This window comes from Coregonus lavaretus (genome assembly GCF_964263955.1).
Source record: "Coregonus lavaretus genome assembly, contig: HAP1_SCAFFOLD_819, whole genome shotgun sequence".
NCBI classification, from domain to species: Eukaryota; Metazoa; Chordata; class Actinopteri; order Salmoniformes; family Salmonidae; genus Coregonus; species Coregonus lavaretus.
In genome coordinates, this window is record NW_028160043.1 from 79,809 (window position 1) to 102,798 (window position 22,990).

Here is a 22,990-nt window from a genome sequence, read left to right on the forward strand (position 1 = left end):
TGACGATGACAGGGCATTAGTAAGCATAGAAATAGAATCTAGTACTTCTATTTCTTTGGCATTAAGACACAGGCTGGAGAACAGAACAATAATAGCTAAAGAACAAGCAATATGTCCACTAACTCAGAATCATTCCCCTGGCTGCAGCATGGAGCAAAACTAACCTATAGCCCCTTTCTTTCAGGGTCTGTCATGACATGTTTTTGTAGATTAACTATTGTATTTATTTGGTATTGCAGTGTTTATACTGTATTAAAATGCAATACCACCTACTAGGATACCTTTGAGAACAAAACCTCAGGTCGAATCTCAAATGGCACCCTAATCCCTATATAGTGCACTACTTTTCCCACAGTCTGGGTCAAAAGTAGTGCACTTCTTAAGGAATAGGGTGCCATTAGGGACGAAGCCTCAGTCACGGACCATGTGCATCTAGAAGTGTACAGATAGATCACTAAAGCATGCTTGTAATATAGTATGTATGGGTTGGATTGGATTTCAGTCCAAATGCAGATGTCTATCAGAGCATGAGGCTCAGATCAAAGGGACATATCACCCATAGAAACAGAATCTATAGGGATTCTAGTTATATGACATCACCACCACTCACCAATGACCTATCTCTCTCTCTCTATGGAAACTATCCAACTCAACAGCAACAGACGAGTTTGTTCCTTACTAGTTCCCTGGCAACTAGTTAGTTCCCTGTCAACTGAGGCTGCGTCCCGATTCTCCACCCTACCCTAAACGTGCACTTGTTCATTTCCCCTTCATGGATTGAAAAGGAAAGGACTGGTGTAAGAACTACGGTGAAACCGCACCTCAACCAGTCCAATTATTATTTATTTAATCCATGGGGAGGAGTGTGCAAGTGCAAACTCAGGCAGAAGTGAACACTTGGGCAGAACTGAGGCCCATGTTTGAACAGCCGCCATTCAATCCTCTGTGGCATTGAGAGGATTCTGCTCCAACTTCACGGTCTACTCTATTGGATGACTCGGCAGGTTCCATTTGATAAGCTATAAAATGGCAGCTCCTTAATATCTTAAGGTTTTATAGTGTTTATTTTGAATGTTCAGATCTCAGAATGTATTCTGTCCCCTCAAGTCTAGCATTAACTATATAACTACTAGGTCTTATGCTTGGATGTCATCCAGACATGTGTCATCAGTCAAACAGATAAATAATTGTTTTGTTGCCAATACAGCAAAAGACCAATGCCCTCTGGTGACTGGAGAAATAGAGGGTCATTCTTGTATGTTTTTCCGAATTAGCCTGGTCCCAGATATGTTTGTTTGTATTGTCTTACTAACTCCTATGGTCATTGTCAGGTGCACAAATGTTTGGCAAGACCGCATAAACAGATCTGGGATCAGGCTTGTTTCCGTAATGCTGAATCAGAAACAGACTCATTTATAAAAAATAAAAAAAATAACAGTTTGTTTTTATATTGCATTATGTATTGTATCTGTGTACAATAAATATATTTAAGAAACAAATTAAGAAATAAAAAAAACTCACTGTTCAAAAACTGGCAATGTTGGCGTTTCAGTTTTTAATGCTGAATGATTTGTATAGGTTTTCATAAAAGCATAGCAGGTACCATTCCAAAGAACGTCAGAGTGCAGAGTAGAATAAGAGTTCATTGTGAAATGGAAATAGCCTTTATGAAGTCTATTAGTCATCCCCAAAACCCCCCACACACACACACACACCATGAAGCAACACAAAGACAGAGAATTTGTAGTTTGAGCATTTCACATCTTTATTTCTGTAGTTTATTTTAACAATGTGGTGGCACCCAGGTCTACAGTCTTTCCAAAAACGTGCACAAAAGGTTTATTTCCTGCAAATAATAAAAAATAAAATCTGACTTCAGCAAAGAGCAGGAAACTAGTGTTAACTAATTTAAATCGCCCTTTTCGTTGTCTTAGTTTCAGCTTAACGACCATCCATAATATCTTAGTTTCTCTCCGCACACTTAGACACACACGCCTGTCATTATTCAGAACTCTATCCCCTTTGGTAAATAAAAAAGAAACAATTTAAAACAAATATTCCAACTATTTTTGTGGTATTATCAGTCTTTAAAGAAAAACGAGGATTGTCCTCTACTTCCTAGCCCTCGAGCCGAACCCCAACAACCTCCCGACCCCAGCAATATAGTCGACGTCCCAAATGGCACCCTATTGCGTTTATAGTGCACTATATAGGGACTAGTGTGCAATTTGGGACACACCCTGAACATATGACACGGGGTAAAAGGAAAGGTAGAAACTTAGGAATGACACGGAAACAAAAAGTTTCAGGTGAAATGTGTTTGCACGCCGGTTTTAAAGTATTTTCCATTAATGCAATATCCACGTCTTCTAGTACTGTTAGAGATGTTTGTCATACCCAAAATACCAGCAGTGACGATAGCACAAGCTCCATATTCCCCCTTTGGTGATGAACATTAAACCAAGGTGAGTTTTTGCAGATATTCAAATGGATAAAATGACTAGGGAATGGGGGAGGGGGTTTAAATATGCAGGGAAACAGTCAATCTATTTTTATTTTCGAGATTTATTTTTCGTTTTTTTTCCCCTTTTCCTTTTTAAAGAAAACAAAAATTGAACTTTTACAGAATTAAACCTTCAGATTATTCTCCTCTAGTCGTGACAGTATAAAGAAAGACTAGGAGAGCTTTCCATCGCCAAATTTATTTATCTATGAATAAATCTTTAAAAACTTCCAACAGGGACTTAAAAACCTCATTGTTTTCTTCGTAAAAACAATGAATTCAGATCAAATTAAATAAAAAAATCTGGTGGGTGGTGATTTTTTAACAACAAAAAAAAAAAAAAAAAAAAAGGTAAAAACTAAGTTGGATAGTTGCATTGACCACTTTAAAGGAGAGCCGAGTGATGGATCGATGGGTGGTAGAAGGTAAAAAGTGGGGAGGGGGGTTAGTGCAGATCAGATCTATGTAGTCTGTTCTATCAGTTGGCCGCCAGTCCTGTCGCTTCGGATGAGAGCCTGGAGAGAGACACATTGAGAGATCGAAAGGGGGAGACAATAAGCCAAGCTGTGTGTTCCAAATCAGATCACACACACACGATAAAAACCTTTTTACAATTTAAACCTTTTACAAACCTCACCGAAGCTTCTTACGATTCACAATGCAGAAACATCTACCCAATAGAAACAAACCCCGTCTGTAGATTAACATACCAAAACAGCTGAGAGGAATGCCATTTCCTTGACATCACATCCCAAGTCCTAAACAATGTATTCAACTTCTTTCCTGTCCTCTTAATTGTTGTCACTGACTTCTGACCAGTACTAAAATGGGTCGTAAAGCAGCAGAGAGCAGCAGTTGAGCTCTGCTAAACAGACTATAGCCATAGCAGTAGAGGTCTATGGCTCGATTCAAATCGTTGTTAACTACTTTAGTTACGATGACATCACTTTCCTGAAGTTGTACAGGTCCAATGACTCATAATGAGGAGGGGGATTTAATTAGATAACATACGATACCCGAGGATAAACTATTAAACGTGATCATGGCGCCCCAGTGAGACTAGTTTAACATCAAACATTTGACACCGAACGTGTTAAAACAAGGATATCAGCATTATAATAAAACAGTTCACAACAAATGTAACCAGCTCCCACAGATAATACCCAGGTATGTCAAAGTCCACATTCAGATATTTTCCTCAAATAAATGAAATAATACAGTTTGAGATCTTAATATGATTATATTATTATGGCATGAGAGGTGTTACCTGAGCTCACAGCAAGAAGAGAAAACCAATCAAAAGCTTTTAATTAGTCAAGAAATGTGTCAGTCTGAGAACAGTGTCCATGCTGATAGAAATATCAGGGACTCAAGAGTCCTTGGGGAAGGTGACAAACCAAGCAGTGGACCCACAACACATGGACGAGACCTCATGCCATATCTGGGCATTTAGCTTTTTTTTTTTGTGTGGCTTCTTTATTTTTTTACTTTAAAAAAGTTAAGAAGCATGATGCACAGCCAGGTACAACAGCAGAGCAGGACTCAGTACAGACAATACTAAGCTTGATTACGTCCCAAATGGCACCCTATTCCGCATAGGGCCCTGGTCAAAAGTAGCACACTATATAGGGAATAGAGTGTTATTTGGGACGTACTTCATGTCTGTACTTCTACTATGGCTGTAGTGTTAGTAGGGGGAAAGCCTTCGCCTCTTAGACTTGGAGCCCAGCTCTGAGGAGAGCTTTGGCTCAGGATTGGCTGAGTGGGCGGGTTTACTGGAGGAGACAACATGGAGGGCCAGGAGGGGGAGGGGCTTAAGACTGAGCAGACTGGAGACAGTAGGGGAGCTGGGGGGGAGGGAGGAGTCAGAGGGGGAGGGAGCGCCAGGAGGAACCAACAAGGACAGAGAGATGGAGGAAGGGGGCGCCAAACAGGAGGAAGAAGAGGAGGAGGAGGAAGCAGTAGAGGAGGTAGCAGCAGGAGAGGAGGTGGTAGTAGTGAAGAGAAGAGGAGGGCAGAGGAGGCTGGTGCTGTGGGTCTGTTCAGGGTTCGAGGAGGAGGGTTTAGAGGACTCTACGCTGTAGAAACAACAGAGACAAGAAGGAAAAAGAGGGACAGTCGGGACGGTTACAGGACAGGCTGGTGGGGAGGGAGGTTACAGGACAGGCTGGTGGGGAGGGAGGGAGGGAGGTTACAGGACAGGCTGGTGGGGAGGGAGGGAGGTTACAGGACAGGCTGGTGGGGAGGGAGGTTACAGGACAGGCTGGTGGGGAGGGAGGGAGGGAGGTTACAGGACAGGCTGGTGGGGAGGGAGGGAGGGAGGTTACAGGACAGGCTGGTGGGTATGGAGGGAGGAGGTAACAGACTGACAGTCAGCGGGGAGAGGAGGGGTAACAGACAGACTGACAGTCAGGAGGGAGAGGAGGGGTAACAGACAGACTGACAGTCAGGAGGGAGAGGAGGGGTAACAGACAGACTGACAGTCAGGAGGGAGAGGAGGGGTAACAGACAGACTGACAGTCAGGAGGGAGAGGAGGGGTAACAGACTGACAGTCAGGAGGGGTAACAGACAGACTGACAGTCAGGAGGGGTAACAGACAGACTGACAGTCAGGGGGGAGAGGTAACATAGACAGACTGACAGTCAGCGGGGAGAGGTAACATAGACAGACTGACAGTCAGCGGGGAGAGGAGGGGTAACAGACAGACTGACAGTCAGGAGGGAGAGGAGGGGTAACAGACAGACTGACAGTCAGGAGGGAGAGGAGGGGTAACAGACAGACTGACAGTCAGGAGGGGTAACAGACTGACAGTCAGGAGGGGTAACAGACAGACTGACAGTCAGGAGGGAGAGGAGGGGTAACAGACAGACTGACAGTCAGGAGGGAGAGGAGGGGTAACAGACAGACTGACAGTCAGGAGGGAGAGGAGGGGTAACAGACAGACTGACAGTCAGGAGGGAGAGGAGGGGTAACAGACAGACTGACAGTCAGGAGGGAGAGGAGGGGTAACAGACAGACTGACAGTCAGGAGGGAGAGGTAACAGACAGACTGACAGTCAGGGGGGAGAGGTAACAGACAGACTGACAGTCAGGAGGGAGAGGAGGGGTAACAGACAGACTGACAGTCAGGGGGGAGAGGAGGGGTAACAGACAGACTGACAGTCAGGAGGGAGAGGAGGGGTAACAGACAGACAGACAGACAGTCAGGAGGGAGAGGAGGGGTAACAGACAGACTGACAGTCAGGAGGGAGAGGAGGGGTAACAGACAGACTGACAGTCAGGGAGGGAGAGGAGAGGTAACAGACAGACTGACAGTCAGGGGGGAGAGGAGGGGTAACAGACAGACTGACAGTCAGGAGGGAGAGGAGGGATAACAGACAGACTGACAGTCAGGGGGGAGAGGAGGGGTAACAGACAGACTGACAGTCAGGAGGGAGAGGAGGTGTAACAGACAGACTGACAGGAGGGAGGGAGAGGAGGGGTAACAGACAGACTGACAGTCAGGAGGGAGAGGAGGGGTAACAGACAGACTGACAGGAGGGAGGGAGAGGAGGGGTAACAGACAGACTGACAGTCAGGAGGGAGAGGAGGGGTAACAGACAGACTGACAGTCAGGAGGGAGAGGAGGACTAACAGACAGACTGACAGTCAGGGGGGAGAGGTAACAGACAGACTGACAGTCAGGAGGGAGAGGAGGGGTAACAGACAGACTGACAGTCAGGAGGGAGAGGTAACAGACAGACTGACAGTCAGGAGGGAGAGGAGGGGTAACAGACAGACTGACAGTCAGGAGGGAGAGGAGGGGTAACAGACAGACTGACAGTCAGGGAGAGGAGGGGTAACAGACAGACTGACAGTCAGGGGGGAGAGGAGGGGTAACAGACAAACTGACAGTCAGGAGGGAGAGGTAACAGACAGACTGACAGTCAGGAGGGAGAGGTAACAGACAGACTGACAGTCAGGAGGGAGAGGAGGGGTAACAGACAGACTGACAGTCAGGAGGAGAGGAGGGGTAACAGACAGACTGACAGTCAGGGGGGAGAGGAGGGGTAACAGACAAACTGACAGTCAGGAGGGAGAGGTAACAGACAGACTGACAGTCAGGAGGGAGAGGAGGGGTAACAGACAGACTGACAGTCAGGAGGAGAGGAGGGGTAACAGACAGACTGACAGTCAGGAGGGAGAGGTAACAGACAGACTGACAGTCAGGGGGGAGAGGTAACATAGACAGACTGACAGTCAGGAGGGAGAGGAGGGGTAACAGACAGACTGACAGTCAGGAGGGAGAGGAGGGGTAACAGACAGACTGACAGTCAGGAGGGAGAGGAGGGGTAACAGACAGACTGACAGTCAGGAGGGAGAGGAGGACTAACAGACAGACTGACAGTCAGGGGGGGAGAGGTAACAGACAGACTGACAGTCAGGAGGGAGAGGAGGGGTAACAGACAGACTGACAGTCAGGAGGGAGAGGAGGGGTAACAGACAGACTGACAGTCAGGAGGGAGAGGTAACAGACAGACTGACAGTCAGGAGGGAGAGGAGGGGTAACAGACAGACTGACAGTCAGGAGGGAGAGGAGGGGTAACAGACAGACTGACAGTCAGGGAGGGAGAGGAGGGGTAACAGACAGACTGACAGTCAGGAGGGAGAGGAGGGGTAACAGACAAACTGACAGTCAGGGGGGAGAGGTAACAGACAGACTGACAGTCAGGAGGGAGAGGTAACAGACAGACTGACAGTCAGGAGGGAGAGGAGGGGTAACAGACAGACTGACAGTCAGGGGGGAGAGGAGGGGTAACAGACAAACTGACAGTCAGGGGGGAGAGGAGGGGTAACAGACAAACTGACAGTCAGGAGGGAGAGGTAACAGACAGACTGACAGTCAGGAGGGAGAGGTAACAGACAGACTGACAGTCAGGAGGGAGAGGAGGGGTAACAGACAGACTGACAGTCAGGAGGAGAGGAGGGGTAACAGACAGACTGACAGTCAGGGGGGAGAGGAGGGGTAACAGACAAACTGACAGTCAGGAGGGAGAGGTAACAGACAGACTGACAGTCAGGAGGGAGAGGAGGGGTAACAGACAGACTGACAGTCAGGAGGAGAGGAGGGGTAACAGACAGACTGACAGTCAGGAGGGAGAGGTAACAGACAGACTGACAGTCAGGGGGGAGAGGTAACATAGACAGACTGACAGTCAGGAGGGAGAGGAGGGGTAACAGACAGACTGACAGTCAGGAGGGAGAGGAGGGGTAACAGACAGACTGACAGTCAGGGAGGGAGAGGAGGGGTAACAGACAGACTGACAGTCAGGAGGGAGAGGAGGGGTAACAGACAGACTGACAGTCAGGAGGGAGAGGAGGGGTAACAGACAGACTGACAGTCAGCGGGGAGAGGAGGGGTAACAGACAGACTGACAGTCAGCGGGGAGAGGAGGGGTAACAGACAGACTGACAGTCAGGGAGGGAGAGGAGGGGTAACAGACAGACTGACAGTCAGGGAGGGAGAGGAGGGGTAACAGACAGACTGACAGTCAGGAGGAGAGGAGGGGTAACAGACAGACTGACAGTCAGGAGGGAGAGGAGGGGTAACAGACAGACTGACAGTCAGGAGGGAGAGGAGGGGTAACAGACAAACTGACAGTCAGGGGGGAGAGGAGGGGTAACAGACAGACTGACAGTCAGGAGGGAGAGGAGGACTAACAGACAGACTGACAGTCAGGAGGGAGAGGAGGGGTAACAGACAGACTGACAGTCAGGAGGGAGAGGAGAGGTAACAGACAGACTGACAGTCAGGAGGGAGAGGAGGGGTAACAGACAAACTGACAGTCAGGGGGGAGAGGAGGGGTAACAGACAGACTGACAGTCAGGAGGGAGAGGAGGACTAACAGACAGACTGATAGTCAGGAGGGAGAGGAGGGGTATCAGACAGACTGACAGTCAGGGGGGAGAGGAGGGGTAACAGACAGACTGACAGTCATGAGGGGGTGAGGGGGTAACAGACTGACAGTCAGGAGGGGGTGAGGGGGTAACAGACAGACTGACAGTCAGGAGGGGGTGAGAGTCTGATAGACAAGGCAATAGGAGAACTAGGCATAGTAGCCACCAGTGAGTACACGGGGAGATGACATCATTAGAAGTCTGACTCATGTTTCAAGAGACAATGTGCGTGTTTGAGATAGACAATGTTGCAGCCGGACTGCGCAGAATCGCTGATCTACAAATCACCTTGAATTCCAAATACCTACTCATTATGTGATCAAGATGAGTGATTATGTGCATTGTCTTGTTTAAACTGATCCCCACAAACACACTAAACTATTCAGCAGTGAGCCAGTACAATAACAGTACATGATATAGAGGTTGGTGGAGGAGGTTAGGCAGTCAGTCGAACACAAAACACTGAACACATTGTACTGTAGGCAGATGGACTGGGAGGCGCCCAAATGTCAACGGCCCAAGTACAGTGGTGTAGGGTGGTGGGTGGATTCTCTGTTCTACAGAAAATACCAAAAGGGGCATGGTAGAATACTAGGCTACTCCAGTTCTGGGGAGCGGCAGGCTTTTGTTCCAACCCAGCTCCGTGTTAGTTAGTGTTGGGCCAGATCAAAAGCCCGCTGCACCAACCAACTGTGGTGATCCAGGACCAGACACCAAAAATCAAAGAATGTCCCAGAACCCGAAGTCCACGGGTTGGAGGATTCCAGGAACCAGGAGGGAACATGCAGGAAGGTCCTCCAATTGGGGAAACCTCCATCCTAGGAATTTTGGGAACTTTTCTGGAATTTTGCAACGCCAAGTTGATCTATCCCCCTGACTCTAGAAGGACAACAGATGGTAGTTGGTTAAAAAGCTTGTTGTAACTGTGATGTTGTGTCTGACCTGGCGTTGATGAGGTACTCTGCCAGGCTGATGGAGGCGGCGGAACCAGTGATGGTGACCTGTCTGTCCGCGGAGCCCTCCACGGGGTTGGCTATCTTTATCTGGGCACCCGACATCTGCCGGATCTCATTGATCTTAGAACCCTGGCGACCGATGATGCAGCCAATCAACTAGGGGAGAGAGAACCAGGAAGTCAATTAAGCCAACCAACTAGAGTGGATTTGATTTGATAGTGTGAACTGTCCAATCACTTGATGGAAATGGGAAGGGTCAGAGTCATCACTGTGGAAATACTTACATCATTTGGAATGGTCATCTCATGGGAGCTAGTTTGGGCAGAGGCATCCATCCCTCCTAAATCAACAACACAAAAATACAAATATGTATAAATAAACAACCAGGACCAAGAGGAACATATTCATTATATTTAAACACCATTATTGAGGTGGCATGTTCATTACAACAAAATGTTTTTGTCAAGGATTCCTTTTTTTTTATCAGTGTGACACACTAGCGATGGCCTAACAGCCAAAACATTTGTCTTTCACACCTGTTGTCTCAATGAATGAATTAAAAATTTAAAATTTTTAAAAACAGCAAATAACTGAGTGAAACCTACGACTGATCTCATTTTGGTCCACACACCAGTTCTGAGCGCAGCGGTTTCAAGAACCTTTTATATTTTCTTTAAAAAGGATTGTATGGTTAAGTCCCTAGTACCTTGGAAGCCCTGGTTGTTGGGGGCCATGGGAAAGGGACTCTGCTGCATTGCTAGCTGGTGTAGCTTGGTGAGCTGTGGAGAGATGGAGGCAGAGGAAGACTGTGAGAGCAAGAGGGGGGGGGAGAGAGAAACGGAAAAGGAAAGAGACGGTAAAAGAAGCATGGTCAGTACAGTACCGAAACCATTTCATTCACCATTCAGACACGCATAATAGCAGTTGGAGTCGTGTCCTTTAGGAACCAAATGGAAACAGGGAGGGACTAAGAAATGCTCATTTTACGATTGGTAAAACCTTTTCTGTTGCAATGCACCGGCATGCGCTAATGAACAAGACCCAGTTGTCTTGACCAGTTAGCCCGTCTTCTCCTAAAACTATTGCTCTAAAATGGACCATTGTGGTGTGGCTTGTGGAATCATTCTTCGTTTTATTCATTTATACCCCCATGGTCTTTCCACTGTAGCTCAGGAGAACTCGGACTCAGTTTGGAATGTTTGCTTGCAGTCTTCTGGCAGATGGATAGGACACTACGTATGTAGTAGGAGATCTCTCGTGGCCCCTACCAAAACCAACCAGGGCCATGGTATAATCAACACAGTATCACTGAGACAGTAATACAAGGCTTATCCTAAACTAACACCTCAATCCTAAACCCATAGTGATATGCTGAGGATGTGAGTTGTTAATGCACCAGCAACCTGTTAATTCACTAGACAACTGTTAATATACAGCAAACTGTTAATACACTTGATGGTAGGGAGGACAGGTATTGTAGAGAAGGGTTGGTAGGGAGGATAGGTATTGTAGAGAAGGGTTGGTAGGGAAGACAGGTATTGTAGGGTAGAGAAGGGTTGGTAGGGAGGACAGGTATTGTAGAGAAGGGTTGGTAGGGAGGATATGTATTGTAGGGTAGAGAAGGGTTGGTAGGGAGGACAGGTATTGTAGGGTAGAGAAGGGTTGGTAGGGAGGACAGGTATTGTAGAGAAGGGTTGGTAGTGAGGACAGGTATTGTAGGGTAGAGAAGGGTTGGTAGGGAGGATAGGTATTGTAGGGTAGAGAAGGGTTGGTAGGGAGGATAGGTATTGTAGAGAAGGGTTGGTAGGGAGGACAGGTATTGTAGAGAAGGGTTGGTAGGGAGGACAGGTATTGTAGAGAAGGGTTGGTAGGGAGGACAGGTATTGTAGAGAAGGGTTGGTAGGGAGGATAGGTATTGTAGAGAAGGGTTGGTAGGGAGGACAGGTTTGTAGGGTAGAGAAGGGTTGGTAGGGAGGACAGGTATTGTAGAGAAGGGTTGGTAGGGAGCACAGGTATTGTCGGGTAGAGAAGGGTTGGTAGGGAGGATAGGTATTGCAGAGAAGGGTTGGTAGGGAGGATATGTATTGTAGGGTAGAGAAGGGTTGGTAGGGAGGACAGGTATTGTAGGGTAGAGAAGGGTTGGTAGGGAGGACAGGTATTGTAGAGAAGGGTTGGTAGTGAGGACAGGTATTGTAGGGTAGAGAAGGGTTGGTAGGGAGGACAGGTATTGTAGAGAAGGGTTGGTAGGGAGGACAGGTATTGTAGAGAAGGGTTGGTAGTGAGGACAGGTATTGTAGGGTAGAGAAGGGTTGGTAGGGAGGACAGGTATTGTAGAGAAGGGTTGGTAGGGAGGACAGGTATTGTAGAGAAGGGTTGGTAGGGAGGACAGGTATTGTAGGGTAGAGAAGGGTTGGTAGGGAGGACAGGTATTGTAGGGTAGAGAAGGGTTGGTAGGGAGGATAGGTATTGTAGAGAAGGGTTGGTAGGGAGGATAGGTATTGTAGAGAAGGGTTGGTAGGGAGGATAGGTATTGTAGAGAAGGGTTGGTAGGGAGGACAGGTATTGTAGGGTAGAGAAGGGTTGGTAGGGAGGACAGGTATTGTAGGGTAGAGAAGGGTTGGTAGGGAGGATAGGTATTGTAGGGTGGAGAAGGGTTGGTAGGGAGGACAGGTATTGTAGGGTTGGTAGGATAGGGAGCATATTGAAGCACAGTGAGCGTAGAGAGGGCATGGTAGGTCAGAGAGGATAGGAACACCGGAAGCAGCAATGGAAAGGTGACAACAGAACATCACTTACATCTGGCTGGGGTATGGCATGTTGTCCTTGAACGGCGTATGCCTGAAACAACAACAAAGTGTTCATAGGCATCCCATCAACATCTCGACTCACAGCCACAAGAGCCGCTTGTGCTTCTACACACACAGGCCGCGTCCCAAATGGCAGCCTATTCACTTCAGTGCACTACTTGTGACCACAACCCCTGGTCTAAAGTAGTGCACTATAAAGGGAATAAGGTGCCATTTGGGAAACACTCATACTACCACGACCACCTCTGAACTCTCTTTATACAGTGGGGGAAAAAAGTATTTAGTCAGCCACCAATTGTGCAAGTTCTCCCACTTAAAAAGATGAGAGAGGCCTGTAATTTCCATCATAGGTACACGTCAACTATGACAGACAAATTGAGGAAAAAAAATCCAGAAAATCACATTGTGGGATTTTTAATGAATTTATTTGCAAATTATGGTGGAAAATAAGTATTTGGTCACCTACAAACAAGCAAGATTTCTGGCTCTCACAGACCTGTAACTTCTTCTTTAAGAGGCTCCTCTGTCCTCCACTCGTTACCTGTATTAATGGCACCTGTTTGAACTTGTTATCAGTATAAAAGACACCTGTCCACAACCTCAAACAGTCACACTCCAAACTCCACTATGGCCAAGACCAAAGAGCTGTCAAAGGACACCAGAAACAAAATTGTAGACCTGCAGCAGGCTGGGAAGACTGAATCTGCAATAGGTAAAAAGCTTGGTTTGAAGAAATCAACTGTGGGAGCAATTATTAGGAAATGGAAGACATACAAGACCACTGATAATCTCCCTCGATCTGGGGCTCCACGCAAGATCTCACCCCGTGGGGTCAAAATGATCACAAGAACGGTGAGCAAAAATCCCAGAACCACACGGGGGGACCTAGTGAATGACCTGCAGAGAGCTGGGACGAAAGTAACAAAGCCTACCATCAGTAACACACTACGCCGCCAGGGACTCAAATTCTGCAGTGCCAGACGTGTCCCCCTGCTTAAGCCAGTACATGTCCAGGCCCGTCTGAAGTTTGCTAGAGTGCATTTGGATGATCCAGAAGAGGATTGGGAGAATGTCATATGGTCAGATGAAACCAAAATATAACTTTTTGGTAAAAACTCAACTCATCGTGTTTGGAGGACAAAGAATGCTGAGTTGCATCCAAAGAACACCATACCTACTGTGAAGCATGGGGGTGGAAACATCATGCTTTGGGGCTGTTTTTCTGCAAAGGGACCAGGACGACTGATCCGTGTAAAGGAAAGGATGAATGGGGCCATGTATCGTGAGATTTTGAGTGAAAACCTCCTTCCATCAGCAAGGGCATTGAAGATGAAATGTGGCTGGGTCTTTCAGCATGACAATGATCCCAAACACACCGCCCGGGCAACGAAGGAGTGGCTTCGTAAGAAGCATTTCAAGGTCCTGGAGTGGCCTAGCCAGTCTCCAGATCTCAACCCCATAGAAAATCTTTGGAGGGAGTTGAAAGTCCGTGTTGCCCAGCGACATCCCCAAAACATCACTGCTCTAGAGGAGATCTGCATGGAGGAATGGGCCAAAATACCAGCAACAGTGTGTGAAAACTTTGTGAAGACTTACAGAAAACGTTTGACCTGTGTCATTGCCAACAAAGGGTATATAACAAAGTATTGAGAAACTTTTGTTATTGACCAAATACTTATTTTCCACCATAATTTGCAAATAAATTCATTAAAAATCCTACAATGTGATTTTCTGGAAAAAAAATTCTCAATTTGTCTGTCATAGTTGACGTGTACCTATGATGAAAATTACAGGCCTCTCTCATCTTTTTAAGTGGGAGAACTTGCACAATTGGTGGCTGACTAAATACTTTTTTTCCCCACTGTAACTACATTTGAAAGTTGTATTCTTGTACAAAGTATCCACATTATCTGGAAAGATACATTTTCAAGAGATATTAAAGCAATCGAAAACACAGAAAACAGGGTGGAGGGAGGGTGGGTGGGTGGGTGGAGGGAGGGTGGGTGGAGGGTGGGTGGAGGTCTACTCTTTAGATCCCATCAGTAACATAACAACAAAGTCTGGGGAAAATGATTAAACTTGGTGGGGAAAAGGCATAAAATCAATAAGACAATTTTGTTGAACTTGTAATTTCCCAGTAAAAATATAAAAAGGACAGATGATAGATCAACTACACGTCATTTTATTCTCCCAGCAACCCCCCAATCGCCTTTCAAGCCCCGGTAGGTTGATCAAATGATCTCCTGAATAAAAATTTTTTGCAAACATACCTGTCCTCCTGCGAAGATGACAGGGGATCCTGAAGGTTTGGGTCGGTATGGGATGGTGACCCCCTTAGGGGGAGACTGTAGGACACACAAGAGGGGAGGAGAGAAGGAGAATGGGTTTAATTCAACAAACCCTTTTGTAGAATTGAACAAGAGATACTATTACCAAAGAGAATGCAAGGGTCATTTCTCAATTAAGAAAATGTATATTTATGATGAATTAAATAGATGAATGATCTGAGGATAGTACTTACACTTACCTCGAGCATAACCACGCAGATCTGCTTGACACACTCGATAATGGACTGGGGGGTCCCTGCGATGGTGATGGCCCGTTCTGTTGAGTTAGGAAGCATGTCTCCTGCCACCTGAACCTGAGCGCCTGTCGACTGGAGAGGACAGAGAGAGAGAGACAGATGCAGGTTGACTGGTCGACTTCAGTTGCTACAATGTGCAAATAGCCTTGTAAGTTCAACAAAATTGTCTTATTGATTTTTTTGCCTTTTCACCACCAAGTTTTTAAAATCCTTTTCCCCCAGACTTTGTTGTTATGTTACTGATCGCTTCTAAAGAGTAGACCTCCACCCACCCACCCCTCCACCCACCGGTGTTACTGTTACTGGGAGAATGAATCGAATCCCTAAATACCAAAGCCTCTGCCAGGCAGTGTATGGTTCTCATAACAATAAAAACATTTAGCTATTATATCTGTTTTCGATTGCTTTAATATATCTTTAAAAATGTATTATACAAATACATTTTATGTATGGTGTTGATAATTTCATTACAATGTACTATGATTTTTTTTAAATTGAGATGTCTGAGATTCTATATTGATTGAGTTTCAAGTGACGATCAGGGGGTCATTAGTTGGATTCCATTCTACATAATCATTCATGGTCTTCCACCAACCTCTCTGATTTCTTTGATCTTACAGCCTCCCTTGCCGATCAGGGAACCACACTGGCTGGCTGGCACCACGATGCGTAGGGTGACCGGGGGCTTGCTGGTGGCCGTGCTGTTCGTCATGGAGCTGCTGATATCCTGGGAGACACAAGGGGAGATTCATAAAGTTATTACTTACTCTCCAGCTCCACTTTTAAACCACAATAGTAGATGGATGTGTAGGTGTTCAGTCACTCTGAGGACAACTAAAACTTGAAAGAAAAAAAAAACGGAGGTATTGTTAAATAAATAAAAAATTCAATTTTTTCTTTAAGAGCAGCTGAACACGTCTCCAGTCTGTTCATCTATCCTGCGCCTTGGCTGGACTGAGATGTAGCAACATCATATTTCATACAGATGCCATAATGACAAAATGAACAATCTGTCCAATCCAGGACAGTGTTACCACAAGTTACCTCTTCCAGCTTTTCGATGATCATGGAGAATGCTTTGAAGATGGCGGTGGTGGGGCCTGCCAGAGTGATGATCCTCTCAGGACAGTTCCCCTCTGAGATGTTGATGCGAGCCCCGCTCTGGACACCACAGGGGAGGAGACGGGAAATTAGGCGATCAGGAAAAATTTACTTTCCAGCGGCAGCAACTGCACAAACAAAAATGTGTGTGTGTGTGTGTGCTTCTCACCTCTTCTCTCATCTTCTTCACAGATTCACCTTTCTTGCCAATGATGCTTCCAACTTCCTAAAAGAGAAACACAGATGAATGAATAATCATTCCAACCGATAATGTGAAAAAGGCATGTGGACCATTAATAGAGGTGGTTTGGTGAACCATGCTTAATGAGTAACCTGGTCTGAGACCTGAAGACTTGTGCTTGCTCCCCGAGCTAATGTCTAAGAGGCTTTAGCTCAGCGGGCCAAAACATTTTTGTTGCACCCTACTGTCACCTGCTGTGGGAGGTCACACACACATTGCCGTGCATCAGCAATCTAATGGTCATGGTGACATTGCCTAGCCTTTAGCTCAGCGGGCTAACACTCAGTCGCGCCTTCTGTGGGAGGTCACTCACCTTGCCGTGCATCAGCAATCTAATGGTGAGGGTGACATTGAGTCCTCCTTCAATCACACCGGAGTCCATAACTAGCACTGGATGGGAGTAGCTGCTGCTGAGGGGTCAAAACTGGGGTCTTTGGTCACAAAGGTGGGATCTGGAGGTCAGACGAGAACAGTAAGACATTTTAGAATAGTGCAAAGGAAGAAGAGTTAAGAGAGTATAGGGCAGGAGAACAATCGAGTACATCGCTGGGTTTTGGTTTTTACCCATCAGCCTATGACTTGGCACGCTAACACCAATTAGCAAGCGAGCTATTGATCTCAAGAAACTTGATAGCATATTACTGTTTACACCGGGGTTTGTTAAACTATGGGTCGGAACACCAAGTGGGCCCTGGGCATGTAAGAGGTGGGTCACGAGTTATGAGAATACATCTATAAAATCACACAGAATTTCTTTTTAAATTGGGTCATGGGAGGAGGTTACATTTTTTCAATTGGGTCTGGAAACTGAAACAATAGAAGAACCCATGGTTTACAAGTAAGCTGCTGAAACCATCCACATAATGTCAGGTTTCTTTCAGCGGTAGCTACTTTTAGTTCAATGGAGGAGATTTATGTGGACACTTATACAAGCATAACACCTGATCTAAACTGATTTGCCATTATTATAAGAGGGAAACGAATACATTTGCAAAACAAGAACGTAGCTAAGTATCTCAACTCCACCGTAGCATCGTGTGGAGTTGAGATATGATTGGCTAACAAGAATGGGGCCTTCTAGTGTGAGGTTGTTGCATGCATGATTATAATTAGTACTGTATCATGATTCATGCAAAGTAACCTGCCTTTAGACTAAAAGTAACAATCTAACTTCGTTGGAGTGGTCATCATAGCAATGATTCATGTTCACGTGCATCTTGAAGCTTGCTAGTAACTTAGCACACTTAGCTGGCTACCTACACAGAGATACATTTCGCTAGCTAGCATGTTAGGCTAACTAACGAGCTAGTTAAATGGTCCCAAGAGTGAATCCCGAGCGAAACAAACTTGCTATTCAAGTTCGTGAATGAATGGACAATGTAAATGTGTCCGATTACTTGGCTGCAATGAATTCAACTTCACTCATAACTAGCTGCATGCCGTTGAGCCAGTAACCGGCCGGCGCCCTCCAGTCTAGCATTTAGCTAGCTAGCTATCTTTATGACCTAGCGTAGCATACTAACTGGGTGGCTAGCATCCGTATGGGGAGCATGTGGAGCTTTATCGTATGAATGACTGTCCATTTGTCATTCACGCTAGCAATTTTTCAAGAATATACATCGGTTTCATATCGGCTACAAAACACCCGAACACTGATCATTTACAAATCGACACGCTTAAATAGCAGCCAATTGACTGATAAATAAGATCGTGCTGGCTTTATTATGAGCTGCGTGCATAGTAGTGCGGCCTGGCAAATTCACGTGAAGCCTGACTGTGTGTGCTGCTAGCTAGCAAGATGCGGTGTGCGTTTCTTTTACATTTTATTGCACACAAATATATATAGATTAAATATTCTTACCTGATCCGTGTTTTGAGATGTGTTGTCGGGGGGAGGGTGGGGTAGAAGGGGAGAGGTTCGGGAGGGTAGAAACCCGGGGGAGAGTTTTAAAAGGATTCGGGGAAGAGTGATAGCGTGAGATCAGGCGCTCCACTGCTTTACACAAAGACAACAGAACTAGACCCTCTGAACTTCCCCCTTTCACCGAACCCTCCCACAGCGGGGCAAACCCGCCTATCTGGCTACAATCAAACAAACTGCGCACAAAGTTACAGTAGGCGATAGTAAATGTGATGTTACAAAGCTCTGCATGTTGCAATTAGCTGTTACAATGTAACAAACTACTCGAGAATTTACATTGGAATTGTTACAGTATCACATCAAGGTAAAAAAATATGTTCACGTGAATACAAATGTAGCCAATATTTTTCTCTGTCAGAGCTGAAATATAAAGTCAAACCCGATAAATATTGTGTTGATGTAAATACAGTACTACACATTTCAATGATTCCAGTATTAAAATCAATATTTATTTTGATTTTTTACTGGGGAAATTCCACACATCTCACTTGCTCAGCTATATCCTATATATTATTTATATTTGGAAATATATCAACCATTTGAAATATAATTTCTCATCAGTGTAAAGGTACAATATTATACATGATAGTGCATAGTCATGAGGATATGCATACATTCATTGGCCTCTATCCCTAAATGTTAAGACTATGAAGTCATAATTGTGTTAATTATACATACTTTTGTTACAGTGTTATACAAATTCATATTCAAAATGTTTTTTTTTTTTTTCTTCCATTCTTAATAATAGTCCCCCATCCCAACCACAACACATTCCTTAACCTCATTGCAACTTTAAATGGAAAATGTCCTCTTCTTCTATTTTAATTCCAGATGTCTTTCTGACACTGTGTTGGATGTTGTTGGTGACATCACTGGGTGACATTTACTCCTCATCGCTGCTGCTGCTGCTACTACTGCTTGAAGAGTGCTGGGGAGGAAAAAAACATTTTAACATTGACATTTTGGTTATTTAGCAGACTCTCTTATCCAGAGTGACTTACAGTCAGTGCATTCAACTAGGTAAGACAACCACATATCACAGTTGCAAGTTTCTCAATAAAGAAGCTGTCGGTGAAATCCGTGCTAGTAAGAGCTAGTACATAAGTCGTTATCTCAACGACTTAGTAAAGAAAGGCAGCACCACTCACACAACAAAACAAGAAGAAAATAGGTTGACAGATAACCTCGGAAACCCAGAAATAAAATATTGCATCAGATGCTCAATTAAGTTCTGGGGGGTAGATGTGTTTGAAAAGATACTAGCAGAAGCAGGGCGAGAGCTCTACCCCTCTCTCTCTTTGCAAGTTACGGGCAAGCCTATGGGCCAAATGTCCCTTCCCCATCGTGATTTCTCCAAATGATCAGAGACTAAAAATCAACTGGGAACAAAGCAACTGGGAACTGGGAAATCTCAGACTTCCGAGCAATCAAGACAATTTGGACCTCGGGGGGAAAAAATTAGCTCAGACTGGGAAAAATAATGTTAAACGGTCATCCAACCAGGAAACTCTGGCATCTTTCTAGCGCTCTAACTTTTCGACCTGAAGATCACTAACTTTTCGACCTGAAGATCACTAACTTTTCGACCTGAAGATCACTAACTTTTCGACCTGAAGATCACTAACTTTTCGACCTGAAGATCACCCAGCCCATCTGTTGACAGATGCTACAATACCAGTTATGTTACGTGCGTCAGTCTGCAAGAGATTAGTTGTCAGATGAGAAAAGGACTAAATGCTAACAGCAAACAACAAACACAAACAGAGCCTGATTCACACAAAGACAGCATCTCACTCTCACACAACAAAATAAAAATAAAAAATAGTTTGGCAGCAGGATGAGAAACACAGAAATAAACCAAAAACAAAGAGTTGGGTACACACACATTATTAGTTCTCAGGGCAAGAACCTCGATTTCCAGTCTTCCTAGTCGTGTGATGAACAAAACATGTGAGTATGTTAACGCGAGGCAAACAGGACAGTAAAATACCTCAGAGGGGACCAGACTCTACTCAGAGTACACACAGTAGCTGGATCCCAAATCAATTAAATTTATTTATAAAGCCCTTTTTTACATCAGCAGATGTCACAAAGTGCTATACAGAAACCCAGCCTAAAACCCCCAAACAGCAAGCAATGCAGATGTAGAAGCACAGTGACACACACAAATGGCACCCTATTCCCTAATGCACTCCTTTTGACCATAGCCCTTAGGGCACTATAGGGAATTTGGTGCTATTTGGGACACACAGAGTGAGTCATGGAACCATCAGTGGGAGGAACCGTCACCTGTCAACCGCACTCAAAATCCACAGACCCTCCCTGTTATTGACTGACACACAAACAAACACACTAAACACACACAAACAGAGACACCCACCTTCCTGTGGCCTCCATGATGCTTCAGGTGTTTATCGGCTTTGTGGGCCTTCTTCGCCTTCTTCGCCTTCTTCATCATCTTCTTTTGCGCCTTGTGTCCACCGACCCCCATCCCGACTCCCGCCACACCCCCAGCCATGCCTGGATGCATGCCCCCGGGGTAAACTCCACCTGGGTGGACCCCACCAGGGTAGGGGCCTGGGTGGACTCCTGGGTAACCAGGTACACCTGGTCCAGCTGGATAAGGGTGTTGTCCTCCTGGGTGTTGTCCATAGGGCATGGATCCCGGAGGCATGGCTGGATTCATACCAGGAGCCATACCAGGAGCCATACCGGATCCCGGAGGCATGGCTGGATTCATACAAGGAGCCATACCAGGAGCCATACCGGGGGGATAGGCAGGGTTTGTGCCAGGCGCGTACATGGGGTTCTGGCCTTGGGGGTGTGCTGGGTTTGGACCAGCAGGGAATGCGGGGTTGTAGGCAGGGGGGAAGGCCGGGTTCTGTCCAGGGGGACCTGAACAGGATTTCACAAACATTGTAATATATCTGACTGATATAACTTTGGCGATAACATGAACATAGCTATGGCATAATACAGTATTAGTACAGTCTACTTACCTTGGCTAGGCCACATCTTATGTCCTGAATATGAGTATGAAAAAGTGGTGATCTCAGATGATCTCCTGGAAGAAACAAAAGCAAAGTACTTTAAACAAAAACGAAAAGAAGACAAGTACAATGATATGTAACTTATTCATAGTCCAGTTATTATCTAGCCTATTCTATTGACAGCAACATCGAGTGGATGTATCACCACCACCTTCCCACGATACACATAACATGACCAGGTTAGTCCACTATAGGGCTTGGTCAATTATAACAAAATATCGGCAATAACTATACAATAATATGATTCTATAAGAAATACTGTCGATTAGCCTATGTAGATAACACATGTAATGCTTATCAACGATCTACAGTTTGACTTTCATACCTGCGGTAGCTTCTTGATGTCGATCTTAGAAAGTTTCTCACGAATTCGTTGCAGTTTCTCTTCCGGATAGGCGTGGGACTAGTAGGGAAATACAATCCTCAGAATTGGTCAGCAAGCCCCGCCCGTCTATAAAATGATGGGTGTGTTCTCTCACTAGCATTATCTTATATTATTTATTGCGCTGATGCGATTGTATTGTTGGTAATGGAAAGATAAACAAACCTAGGAAAAGATGCATCATCATTCAACTCAACAATACTGCATTTTAGGCTATTGCGCAATTGGACGATACAGTCAAGAAAGTGGATTTCAATAGGGGTACTTTAGGTGCGCAGTGTGCGTACACAACTCTATGGGTAGGCCTATTGGACATAATGCGTAAAAGTGTTGTAAAATATGCGCTTATCACCAGACAAGCCCATAACAAGAATGATAATGAACATACGTGCTACAGTAATATGCGAGAATGTTTTTTTTTTTTTTTTAAACGAGACATAGACAAAGATTCAGATTCTGCGGTCTTGGAGAAATGTAGATGACGCCCTAGCACCAAATCGAATTGGGTTCCTCAATGTCTAGGCTATTGCAGTGATTTGGTCCCTTTATTGTAGATGTTTTTAAGCCTCCCACCTCACCGAGGTAAAATTAGTTTTATATTGGATACTCGGTTTTCTCTTGTCAATAGCTATTCAACCAATCATGACTATGATACGATATATTCTGAATCAGGGGTGGATGGAGAAAAATCCACCGTTTTTTTATATATATATTTTTTATAATAAGATTTCAGATTTCAATCTTCAATAGCTACTAGACAAAGCGTGCCATAACTATGAAGATGATACACTACATGGCCAAACGCATGTGGACAACCCTTCAAATTAGTGGATTCGGCTATTTCAGCCACACCCATTGCTGACAGGTGTATAAAATCGGGCAGACATGCAATCTCCATACACAAACATTGGAAGTAGAATGGCCCGTACTGAAGAGCTCAGTGACTTTCAACGTGACACCGTCATAGGATGGCAGATTTCCAACAAGTCAGTTTGTCAAATTTCTGCCCTGCTAGAGCTGCCCCGGTCAACTGTAAGTGCTGTTATTGTGAAGTGGAAACACCTAGGAGCAACAACGACTCAGCCGCGAAGTGGTAGGCCACACAAGCTCACAGAACGAGACCGCCGAGTGCTGAAGTGCATAGCGTGTAAAAATCGTCTGTCCTCGGTTGCAACACTCACTACCGAGTTCCAAACTACCTTTGGAAGCAACGTCAGCACAATAACTGCTAGTTGGGAGCTTTATGAAATGGGTTTCCATGGCCGAGCAGCCGCACACAAACCTAAGATCCCCATGCGCAATGCCAAACGTCGGCTGGAGTGATGTAAAGCTCGCTGCCATTGGACTCTGGAGCAGTGGAAACTCATTCTCTGGAGTGATGAATCACGCTTCACCATCTGGCAGTCCGACGGACAAATCTGGGTTTGACGGATGCCAGGAGAACGCTACCTGCCCAAATCCATAGTGCCAACTGTAAAGTTTGGTGGAGGAGGAATAATGGCCTGGA

The 22,990-nt window shown here is 45.4% G+C and overlaps 2 protein-coding genes and 1 long non-coding RNA gene across 6 annotated transcripts; 1 reads left to right on the forward strand and 2 right to left on the reverse strand.

Moving 5' to 3' along the window:
- Positions 1-1,740: 1,740 nt before the first annotated feature.
- Positions 1,741-18,080, reverse strand: LOC311122241 (poly(rC)-binding protein 2). 4 transcript variants are annotated; one of them, XM_084196631.1, is made up of 12 exons: positions 17,992-18,080; positions 16,444-16,582; positions 16,059-16,115; positions 15,833-15,949; positions 15,384-15,515; positions 14,732-14,860; positions 14,475-14,549; positions 12,194-12,235; positions 10,104-10,176; positions 9,682-9,737; positions 9,384-9,553; positions 1,741-3,018 (listed from the first exon to the last, which is right to left on the reverse strand). In XM_084196631.1, the coding sequence occupies exons 2-12, from the start codon at positions 16,510-16,512 to the stop codon at positions 2,982-2,984; spliced, it is 957 nt and encodes a 318-aa protein (XP_084052757.1). In that variant the 5' UTR covers positions 16,513-16,582; positions 17,992-18,080; the 3' UTR covers positions 1,741-2,981. The 4 variants fall into 4 exon arrangements, with proteins under 4 accessions (XP_084052757.1, XP_084052755.1, XP_084052756.1 ...); XM_084196629.1 differs by having other exon boundaries at positions 10,104-10,203; XM_084196630.1 differs by having other exon boundaries at positions 14,726-14,860.
- Positions 6,052-7,920, forward strand: LOC311122244. The gene is made up of 7 exons (XR_014612403.1): positions 6,052-6,202; positions 6,235-6,308; positions 6,444-6,690; positions 6,757-7,160; positions 7,225-7,261; positions 7,400-7,646; positions 7,713-7,920. It is a non-coding gene; the product is annotated as an uncharacterized lncRNA (long non-coding RNA).
- Positions 18,081-18,123: 43 nt separating the features above from the next.
- On the reverse strand, positions 18,124-21,500 carry LOC311122243 (uncharacterized protein). The gene is made up of 4 exons (XM_084196632.1): positions 21,427-21,500; positions 21,051-21,115; positions 20,432-20,946; positions 18,124-18,979 (listed from the first exon to the last, which is right to left on the reverse strand). Exons 2-4 carry the CDS (start codon positions 21,064-21,066, stop codon positions 18,935-18,937), a joined length of 576 nt encoding a protein of 191 aa, XP_084052758.1. The 5' UTR covers positions 21,067-21,115; positions 21,427-21,500; the 3' UTR covers positions 18,124-18,934.
- Between the last annotated feature and the right edge of the window lie 1,490 nt (positions 21,501-22,990).

Coding starts and splice junctions, on each gene's coding strand:
- LOC311122243 (XM_084196632.1), bottom strand. Junction 18,980..20,431: donor ATCATGGAGGCCACAGGAAG/GTGGGTGTCTCT, acceptor TTTCCTCCCCAG/CACTCTTCAAGCAGTAGTAG.
- LOC311122241 (XM_084196628.1), bottom strand. CDS start 16,512: ATGGACTCCGGTGTGATTGAAGGAGGACTCAATGTCACCCTCACCATT. Junction 14,861..15,383: donor AGATCAAAGAAATCAGAGAG/GTTGGTGGAAGA, acceptor TGTCCTCTCCAG/TCGACAGGCGCTCAGGTTCA. Junction 3,019..9,383: donor GAGTACCTCATCAACGCCAG/GTCAGACACAAC, acceptor GTCTCTCTCCAG/GCTCTCATCCGAAGCGACAG.